The sequence below is a fragment of the Nothobranchius furzeri genome, chromosome 3 (genome assembly GCF_043380555.1).
Source record: "Nothobranchius furzeri strain GRZ-AD chromosome 3, NfurGRZ-RIMD1, whole genome shotgun sequence".
In the NCBI taxonomy this organism is placed as follows: domain Eukaryota; kingdom Metazoa; phylum Chordata; class Actinopteri; order Cyprinodontiformes; family Nothobranchiidae; genus Nothobranchius; species Nothobranchius furzeri.
The window spans coordinates 80567232-80578478 of record NC_091743.1 but is presented as its reverse complement, the minus strand read 5'-3'; the positions used below and the strand labels follow the sequence as shown (position 1 = coordinate 80578478).

The window sequence follows — 11247 nt, the reverse complement described above, 5'->3', positions numbered from 1 at the left end:
ATCAATTTCACACAACTCCTTTGATAGGATTATTTTAGCTGGAAATTTTAATCTGCACATGGATAACCTTTTAGACCATTTAGTCACAGATTTTTTAAACATCTTGAATTAAATGGATTTTACCCAACATGTCATGCAGCCAACTCACAACAGAGGACAGACCCTGGACTTGGTCATCACGTATGGCCTGTCCACTGGTGTGTCCTCTGTTGTCGACTTGGCAGTGTCCAAACACCATTGCGTATTTTTTAACATCACCAGCGTTATCCAGTTCTGTGAGAACTGTGAGGAAGCGCCATCTAACCCCTGAAGTGGCTGCTGGTTTGCTTGAAGCTTTTAACAATATCCCTCCAAGTAACGTCTCCGCCCCTTGTGATGCCATTATCAATGATTTTAACAGAAGACTAGAGTCAGCTATTAACTTGCTTGCTCCACTCAAAACCAAAAAAATATTACAGTCAAATCATACACCTTCACCCGGACCGAAATAAGTGGCACACATACACACTGCACTGGATGCACACGCGAGTAGCGAATGTAACTTAAATTTCTCTTAAGCCATGGCGGACAACGTGGACCCTGGTGGAATGTGAAAAAGACAGAAAATGTCAAAAGTGTGCGACCATTTTTCACTTTGTAAGGCGGAAAACGTAGTCCAGTGTAAATACTGTAAAATGGATTTAGCTTACACCACATCCTCGATGCTGCAGCAGCTGACCAGGAAACATCCACAAGTAAATGTCACTTCTGCAAGCGGACTCAGAGCCTCTACAAGATAATGCATTTTCGCCTGTATTTCTATATATTCTGCGGACACTGTGTGACTTTTTCATTTGTAGCACTCAGTTTCAGCTCACACTGTGTGTCTGGTAGCAACACGTTGGACCTAAAAATGTGCTAAAAATAGCAGTTTTTACACAACACGTCTGACTTTTTATTTATTTTTGTTGTTATTGATGTCTCTTGTCCCTCGGGTTTGCTGCAGGAGGACAGGTATTCAAGAGAGTGGCGGAGGAAAACGAAAGAAAGTAAATAAATGTTTTGTGATCAGTAAAATTTGACATAACCTCGGCAAACAGGCTTTCTCGATGATCCTTGTTATTGTGTGAGAAAAAAGAGTGTAGAAATTAAAACGGGCGTGTGGTAATAGGGAAATGGCTGGCGAGCCATGTTTGCGCATGCGCCGTGAGCGGTTCTGGTTCTGTTTGGGCCGCAGCCACTCGCAGGGCTACTTCAACAGTTATCCTCCTAGTTTTTGTCTGGCTTGCCAGGCTAGTAGATTCTCGCACGAGGGGAAAATCGGCTCAGGTTGTATACTTATTTGTTTACTGTGAAGTAAAGTTGAAGTGCTGAAGTTTTTAAAACTAATTTTGAATAATACTTGAAGAATAACTGGCAATTGCTTGCTCATTTTAAGAACATGCTATTTGATATAATGGTTTACAAACACAAAGGGTAATTTATTGAAGTACTTGATTAATCGACAAAAGATTCAATAGAGTACTCGATTATAAAAGTATTGAATAGCTGCAGCCCTAGTCTAGTCCTGCTTCAGGTTTGATGAGGTTTCTGAGACAATATGTGTAAAAAGAACATTAATTTATAATCGTCAGTGTTTATGTTAAAGAGAAATCTGGTCGTCTTTTGGAGGACACATTAAACAGCTAGCAGTGCCTACACCACGCTCCCGACCATCCAGACTCTTTTCATGTGTCGTTCCACAGATGTGGAATGACCTACCAAGCACTACTAGAACAGGGGCATCCTTGTTAATTTTCAGGACCCAGCTCGTCAGAGAGATTCTTCTAAACTGGGACCCTCCCTGCACCCATCCCCCACTCTATTGCACACTCATTGTTAACTTCCCTTTAGGATTTATTATGCTGCCTCACTGCCACCTAGGATTGACTGATTAGTGTTTGTTGTTAGCTTCAAGGGCAACCTGCTGGCTTGATTATCACCTGTGTCACTTTGGACAAAAGCGCCTGCTATATACATAAACATAAACTGGGTTGCTTCTCCATCAGCTCCGCAAGGGATAGACACGCACGGATTGACGGAAGCGTTTTACTTTCATACTTCTCCGTCTCCTGGGGACTGTTGCAAAGCAATTCCCCGGCAGGACAACAGAGGGCGTAGCGCTGTTCTGTGGTATCCTGTCATGTATCGGTCTAAGGTAGTGTGTTTATATTGTATTTTTTGTATATAAGAGACTTTTTAAAACTGACAAATTTGTCTCTCATTCTCCTCCACCTCTTCATGCGCTCGCCACCTCTAAACCCACGTGTCCTGTCATTTCCGTCCACAAATAAAACGCTTGCTGCGTATCTTTTCACTCCTCCAGTCACGGGGGAATTAAACGTTCATATTTTTCGTGTTTTTTCACGAGGTATTCTTCAAGCTTCTCCGTGTCGGCCGCTAGTTATCCTTGGCTCTCTTTATGTTTTCGAGGGCGCAATGGCGGCAGTGGAGACGACAGCGGTGCCCTGACCAATCACAGGCTTGCGTAATCCATCTCGTTTAACGGATGTTTAAAAAAGTGGGCTCGACTCCGTACGTACTTGCGTGCCTGCTGGGGCCCTACGCAAGGACGGATAATGGTGTTGCGTGTCTCCGCACTGACGCAGACGGAGAGGCATGAATCAGCTTTTAGGCTGTGTGTGTGTGTGTGTGTGTGTGTGCGCGTGCTGGGGAGGGGGGGGGGGGGGGGTCTTGTTCTGTGTGAAAACGAAGCAGTACAAGTGATAATGCTGGAGTTCATAATTTTATCCTTTTCAGCAGCAGCACTGCAGGTGCTCTCCATGTCCAAATGTGCGTAAGCATTTAGTGAAGTGGACCCAAACCTTAGAGGCTTTCTCTCTACCATGCCGCTCTGTTAACAGCTCGCCCATGGCAACTGACAACATTTAGCTCTTGCCCATGCGCTGCTGTCTATCTTGGCAAATTGTTTCCTTGCACGTTCCGTTAATGGACAGGTACTGGACTCTATGGTACCAAAAGCACTGTTTCATATCACATGAATTGGCCCTTGGTAGGTACCACAGAAGCGTTAAAAAGTACCAAACGCAGGACCCATCCGTAGACCTCATCAAGGTCTTTGCAATGTTCTTTTTTCATTTTCTTTCACATTTTTTCTATTAGAGATTTTTCCTCTTATAGCAACTGCAGAATCATGCTGTTGATCTTCCTCATCACCTCTCACTATCAACACAGACTTACCTTAAACTGATGTTGTGTTCTGAACACCAGACAGGATGTTGGTAGAGACCTACCCTCCTGAGACCTGCCTGAGGCCTTTCTTATCGCATCAGACCCATGCCACAACCCGTGCACGCGCATTGGGTCCACAGCGCGCGTGTGAACGGGACTCGCGAGCGCAAATATACATGGCAGCGCGCGTGTGAACGGGACTCGCGAGCGGAAATATACATGGCGAGAGGTCATTTGTGCACTGAGAGGGAGCAAACTGTGTCTGTGAGCGCACAAGGATGTGCACAAGTGACAAACCTGCGTGCGCGCGTTGCCAACGAGCGCACGGCAGAGGAAAACGTGCGCGCGCGGCAGCCTCTCTGCGCGCTCGGCAGCCTCTGCGCGCTCGGTTTCTAATTCCGCTCGCTCGGCTGTGAGGAGTTTTGGCACTCTGGAGGCGTGGCCTGTGGCAGATCTTCCCTGTCCTCTGATTGGTTAGTTTACCCCGCACTTTACTCTCTACCTATCTATGTAACAAAAATCTGAGATTCAGCAGTTGCTGTCATAGCTCATCTGGAAGAGCGGGTGACTCTCACTCTGGAGGATCCAGGTTCGAGTCCGGCCAAGGACCATATAGTTGATGTCATAATATTCTTTCCTAATTCCTGTGATATTATTTTACAGTTGTGACCGTTCAACTGTCATTAAACGTCCGAATGTTTGCTGGGCAGTGTTTTAAAAAGTGCACATAAGCTAGATGGTTTTAACCAGGTAAAAATAGACTTGTGGATGTAGGTATGTTCAAGTTTAAAAAGTTCTTGCCTCATTAATGTATTGTTTATTTTTTTTCAGTATTTAATTGACAAATTATCCTTTCAAATAATTAATTGATGAGTTACATAATTGTCCATTTAGAATTGTTGAATGGACTGAGTCAAGTTTGGTGCACTTTATATATTTCAAAACATGTTTTTTTTTAATGATGCATATAAATAATTTTAATGTTAATTTATTGAAATATTTCTATTTTTTTAATTACCTCACCCTTGTTTTGACAAAAACAAGACCTTGCTGGATAATATCACGGAGAAACTATTTGTTCACAGTACTTGGCTCAGTGAGGATCTGTGTACCAAATGAGGAGATACTCAGAAATCTGTCTGCAGATTGTTACAACCCAGACTGGAAGTGGTGGGCTGTAATAAGAAAGGAGACCAAACAGAGGAGTGGGGGGTTCAACGTCTGATTTATTTAACCAAAGTTTAGTAAATCCTTACTTTGGTTAAATAAATCAGTTGTTGAACCCCCCACTCCTCTGTTTGGTCTCCTTTCTTATTACAGCCCACCACTTCCAGTCTGGGTTGTAACAATCTGCAGACAGATTTCTGAGTATCTCCTCCTTTGGTATACAGATCCTCACTGAGCCAAGTACTGTGAACAAATAGTTTCTCCGTGATATTATCCAGCAAGGTCTTGTTTTTGTCAAAACAAGGGTGAGGTAATGAAAAAATAGAAATATTTCAATAAATTAACATTAAAATTATTTATATGCATAATTAAAAAAAAACATGTTTTGAAATATATAAAGTGCACCAAACTTGACTCAGTCCATTCAACAATTCTAAATGGACAATTATGTAACTCATCAATTAATTATTTGAAAGGATAATTTGTCAATTAAATGCTGAAAAAAATAAACAATACATTAATGAGGCAAGAACTTTTTAAACTTGAACATACCTACATCCACAAGTCTATTTTTACCTGGTTAAAACCATCTAGCTTATGTGCACTTTTTAAAACACTGCCCAGCAAACATTCGGACGTTTAATGACAGTTGAACGGTCACAACTGTAAAATAATATCACAGGAATTAGGAAAGAATATTATGACATCAACTATATGGTCCTTGGCCGGACTCGAACCTGGATCCTCCAGAGTGAGAGTCACCCGCTCTTCCAGATGAGCTATGACAGCAACTGCTGAATCTCAGATTTTTTTATATAGATAGGTAGAGAGTAAAGTGCGGGGTAAACTAACCAATCAGAGGACAGGGAAGATCTGCCACAGGCCACGCCTCCAGAGTGCCAAAACTCCTCACAGCCGAGCGAGCGGAATTAGAAACCGAGCGCGCAGAGGCTGCCGAGCGCGCAGAGAGGCTGCCGCGCGCGCACGTTTTCCTCTGCCGTGTGCTCGTTGGCAACGCGCGCACGCAGGTTTGTCACTTGTGCACATCCTTGTGCGCTCACAGACACAGTTTGCTCCCTCTCAGTGCACAAATGACCTCTCGCCATGTATATTTCCGCTCGCGAGTCCCGTTCACACGCGCGCTGCCATGTATATTTGCGCTCGCGAGTCCCGTTCACACGCGCACTGTGGACCCAATGCGCGTGCACGGGTTGTGGCACGCTTTAAACGCCATACTTTCTTTAGTCGTGGCAGAGGTGGTGCAGAGCTCCAGCAGGTGTTAGAGTGTGCACAGCAGCCTGACCACATGCTACTGAAGCTCTTTGGAGGACAGAACCATCATGTTTCTGAGGAATCAGCAGGAACCATGTTCACAGAAAACCAAGACAATTAAAATATAAAGATAAAAATTTCTGTTTAAGCCACAACTTCAAGTCAAACGTGTCGGTTGTTGTGGTGTGGCGAGTGCTTCTGTAGTATCATGCCACTTCATGTCGTGTCCTGTAGTGTTGTCTTGTTTAGTTTCATGTCGTGTTTCATTGTGTCACTGCACATCTTCTCATGCTACGTTGTGCCATAACCTTGTGCTGTGTAATGTCATGGCACGTTGTGTCATGTTGATTTATGTTGTGTGATGTTGTTCCGTGTCATGATGTGTCATGATGTGTCATGATGTGTCATGTGAGCCTGGGTGTTTTTTCCTTGCTTAACCCAACTTTTTGCTCTTATTCTGGGACTTAGTGGTCCATGTTGATTCTGTTTCAGAACTCTGCGCAGCTTCGTCTCCCAGCAGAACTTTGTGTGTTGTTAAAAACCTCAGAAAGCATCCAAACAGACTCTGGAGTCCAACAGGGATGACTCGGAGATTCCTGACTGGGCATAGGAGGCTGATCCCAGAAAAGAGCTGAGTTTGGCTCTCTGTGTCCAGTAATGTGGATCAGGTCTTTGCCAACACACAATCCTTCTCACCCATGGAAAGTTTTCAGGGCTTCTTAAGCTAAGTCACTTTGTTCTTGGTTCCAACGAGAAGTGGTTCCTGCCAGCTGTCGTATGAAGAGACCCAAATCTTCCTGAATACCAAACTATTGCGATGGATGCAGTTAGACAGGGACTACCAGTTCTCAGGTCTGTTAGAGATGAGAACCTGAGCGATGGTGGATCTCTAGCTTCATGGACACACTGTGTCCCACTGCGACCATTAGTTGCGCTGTTAGATTGGTTCCACCTCATGGTAAAGGGGACTTTATGATGACACAATCGTTACTGACAAGAAGCACTGAGAAGCAATCAACGAAACACTAATGAACTCATGGTTTGTGTTAAGTAAATGCATTCATAATGCCACAACAGCATGGAGGCAGACCCATGAGACACGGGTCTGTTAACAGCATTTATTTTAGCCTAACGTTAATATTTGCATAATAAGTTTACTGTTAATTACCTCATAGACTTCTTTATGTAGCAGTTCAACACGTTACTTGATTTTGCAAGATTAGCAGAACATCATGAGTTCTGTGGGGACTCCCAGAATGCATTGCAGATTTTAGGATAAGTTCCTTTCTTTTGTTACGGGAGAGTGCAACACTTGCTACTCTGATGAACACACAGTCTGAGAGAGAAAGAAACAAACACGGCTGCACGTCAGCTGCGACATTTGAGTCAAATTCAAACAGTGAGTCACTCATAAAGCCGCTTGCGTAGATTAAGTTGAGTGACGACTCAGCAGTAATCATTGTGCTGCGATGCAGCTTTACAGCTATCTGAGGAAAACACAAGGCCTGTAAGTAACTGTAAAATTACTGATAAGTCCAATCTTTTTTGTCTTTCAGAGACCCAAACCAGCCAGTTCCCCAGGACACAAAGTTCATCCACACGAAGCCGAACCGCTTTGAGGAGGTAGCCTGGAACAAGTACAACCCCAAAGACCAGATATACCTGCACATCGGCCTGAAACCTCGGATCCGAGACCATTACAGGGCTACCAAGGTTGCATTCTGGCTGGAGCTGGTTCCACATCTGCACAATATTAATGAGTTTTTCCAGTATGTCTCCACTACCACTAAAATACCCCCGCAGGACACGACCCCGTATCCTTACACCAAACGCTTTCCAGGTAAGAACAACTGGCCCTCCACCACGCGCCACCCCGGCGTTCCCTCCGCTAACACCAAGCAAAGCACTGATCAACGCAAGAGTGGCGATCTGACGGATGAGTCAACCGTGGTCATCGAAACCAAGAGGGACTACTCCACAGAGCTCAGCGTCACCATCGCTGTGGGCGCCTCGCTGCTCTTTCTCAACATCCTTGCATTTGCAGCACTATACTACAAAAAAGACAAACGGCGCCATGAGTCCAACCGCCACGTTCCAACCCCACAGCACAACTCTACTCCAGCTACTGCTCCGTCAACAGCCAACGATGTGGCCCACCTGCAGAGCGAAGAACTGATGTCTCTGCAGATGAAGCAGCAGCAGCTGGAGCACGAGCACCACCATGAGTGCGAGTCTCTGCAGAGCCACGACACGCTACGACTCACCTGTCCCCCAGACTACACTCTGACCCTGCGCCGGTCACCTGACGACATACCACTGATGACCCCCAGCACCATCACCATGATCCCCAACTCGCTGGCTGGCATGCAGCCTTTGCACAACTTCAACACATTTGGTGGGAGCCCGAACAGTACCAACCTGCCCCACGGCCACTCCACCACACGGGTATAGCTCAGCTGGGATGGGATTGCGATCAAACCACCACACACACACACACACACAAAGCAACAACGTGTGACTGACTGTGTAAAGCACAGACTCCAAAGTCTAAGCAGATGTTATTTTGGTACCACGCCTTCTTGAAAAGTATAAAAGTATTCCGTGAACTTGTTAAAATATTCAGATTGAATGTTACCTTGGTAACCCTAAAGGGGAGCGGAGCTTTGTTGAGGATTTTACTTAAAGAGAAGGCTACCAGACTGTTAACATTCTTATAAAGTAGCCTGGCGAAGGTTTTTGCCACGATTACGATCGGTGGCGACGGTTTTCAACAAGCAACAACGGAGCATCATTGCGTCACGATCCTTTCTGCATCAAACCTGACCCGGGAGCAGAACTCTCCACTCCAGCTGGAAACGTATTTATGAAAACTTTGCATAAAATTCATAGAAGAAGAAGAAAAATTAAAAGATCATTGCTGTGAGTGGAAATTTAAAAAGAAGATTAAAAGAATAAAGAGCTCCTATTATTGTTTTGGCTGAGATCTGTCTGGTTGTTTTGATTTAGGCTTTTTTTAGCTAGTGATCTTTATTTATTTATGTGTGTAAATATATCGAAAAATGTTCATTTTCTTCTAGCGACATTCAGAAAGACCAACCCCCCCCCACCTACCCACGCCATCACAACGCACCCTGAGTGTTCTCAGGCCATCACACGCAGCCGTGTGTTATTTTCTGTTTTTGCACACAGTCCGCTCCTAAAGAGCTGCACTCAGACATGCCTGCTGTTTCCTGATGACGCCTCTCTGGATCCATCCTGTTCTGCTTCTGATCACTTTCTTTGTGGGCTTTTCTGTCTCTGAGCTTTCTATGTGACCAGCAATGTATTATTTAGAAAAAAAGGCAGTACATTTTTGTATCAATATTAGTTGGATTTGTTTGTAAAGGCATATATGTTAGATATTTCAAACCGTCATATGCTAGCAATATGTAAAATATTGTGACAGACTTGTGATATTTTGGTTTACAAAAGCAAGTGAATGAGTGTAAATACTATTAATTACTATGAAATGACCACCTAAGTAAACATTAGCTCTCTTTCCATTTTGCATCCTATTATAAAAAGATACATAATGAAGATTTGAAGCTACATTTATAAATTCTAATAGAGATAATTTCCTCGACATCTGGTCCCAAACCAGTCAACACAACAATGGTTTTTAATGTAGTTTTCATTTTTTATTTGGTCTTATTTATTTGCAGTTTTGCCTTAAATGATATGGACAGATATCTGGCTGGACCCCTGTATAAACTTTTTCTGCAACATTTTTAATAAAATATCACAATATTTTCTAAAAAAAAAAATAAATGAAACAAAAGAAAATAAATGAAATGAAACGAGGGAAGTAAATGATTTCTGCATTTGTGTGTGCATGTGACGCCAACTGGATGCTAGTTTACATCTGGATTAAGTGAATTTCTCCATGTTACTTATCGTTTTTAACACATTTTGGGGACATGAGGCCCAAAAGGTCATTCACCTTTTAATTTTGCAACTTTCACCTGAATCTTTAGTCCTGTGGAAGTCTTTAGACTCTTGCAGGTGTGTGGTTAGAGTTAGTTCAAAAGTTAACGTAAATTTTCAATAATTTATTTAATAAAAGCAAAGTTGGGGACAGTGAGTGGTGAAAGTGAAATCTAACTGGACAAGTCTTGCTGGTAGAGTGCACCGAGGTGCTGTCTTAAGGCTGGTCAGGGTTAGGGTTAACCCTCAGTGCACACGGTGGCCATCAGTCGATGCAGAACTCTTCACTGATGATACAGCACCACTGGTTCCTCATGCCAGACCACTAGTTATCATGCAACCAGCCTGATGAGGTCATCGGCCACCCATCATGAATGATTTAATACTGAAATAAGACACCTAATAATTAATACTAAAAGAAAAAATGCAAAAAGAGATAAGTTTAGGATTTAGTAAAAATTCCATTCACTATTTTTACTCAACAAAAATAAAATAAGAAGCCTTGAAAGACAAGGGCTCCTTTTCAGTTTTTCTGAGGATTTTATTTTATTACTTAAATCATTTATTTATTTCTTTGCTTATACCCTGACAGGCAATAGAAAATATTTTTTCTGTGTCATTTTAATAAGGTATAACTAAAATACACACTTAGACACGTCTTCATCACTCACCCAACAGGTCATGTATTTATAAAAACAACCGATAAAAATTTACCTTCCCTTTCAGGGCTTTTGAGAAATGATTTTCCCAACATTACAGAACAACTTTATCCCATCCTGCTCTTTTGAACTGCTGTTTCATTTGGTAAATCTAGGGAGTTCGGTCTAATTTACATTGTAAATTAAAGGTGGGTTAGATTGACACCTGCTGAGTTTGAAATATTTTGACATCCTAAACTCAGTCACGTCACACCGCTGCCAAGCAAATGTAATGATGTGAGGGTTTCATGTTACTCTGCTCTAAAATATAATACGATTTGATCTCCACGTAATCTATAATTATAAAATAATTCCAGGTTACATATTCATTCAACTGTGTGTTAGCATGTGTGTGATTTCTAAGGGTAATGTAGCAGGGACAGACTGTGACAATAATTTAACTTAATCCTCTGACAAAGATCTCTGGGGGGAGGGGTCAAAATTACACGTTAAATAGCTGATGTCATCAAAAGCTTAATGGGAAATGATTACTAGATTTTTGGTGGGTGTCACATCACATTGCGTACCTGCATTCGCCTGCCCAGAGATGCCCCCCACCTCCCACCTGGTGACACCAGTCCTCCATGACCCTAGCCAAGACTGAGTGGTTAAAAAGATAAAATAATACAACAATAAAAAGTAACAATGAACATTTATGCAGATCACTCAAATCTGTTTTAACCTGACACCAGCAGCAAAAGATTCCCATAATTTCATGGTCCAGGGATATAACTAATCAGTCTCAATGAGTGTTCTATCAGAGTCCTCTTGATTATGGTCTGCTGTAGCATAGGTGCAAAGAGCATAAAAAATACTGTTTATGCAAAATAAAGGGGCAAGCATATGCAGTACACCTGACTGCTAAAATAAATGATCAGAAGCTACGACAGGGTTAGCTTCCTGGAGGGGACCATCAGCCTTCATGCTGCTGCCAACC

General features: G+C 42.8%; 1 protein-coding gene across 1 annotated transcript in view; it reads left to right on the top strand.

Moving 5' to 3' along the window:
* Positions 1-8244, top strand: part of nlgn4xa (neuroligin 4 X-linked a) — an 85650-nt gene extending 77406 nt beyond the window's left edge. Inside the window, exon 5 of the mRNA XM_070549586.1 lies at positions 7206-8244. Within this exon, the coding sequence (XP_070405687.1) occupies positions 7206-8100 (895 nt within the window). The 3' untranslated portion in view covers positions 8101-8244. The remainder of the gene's footprint in view (positions 1-7205) is intronic.
* Positions 8245-11247: the final 3003 nt, after the last annotated feature.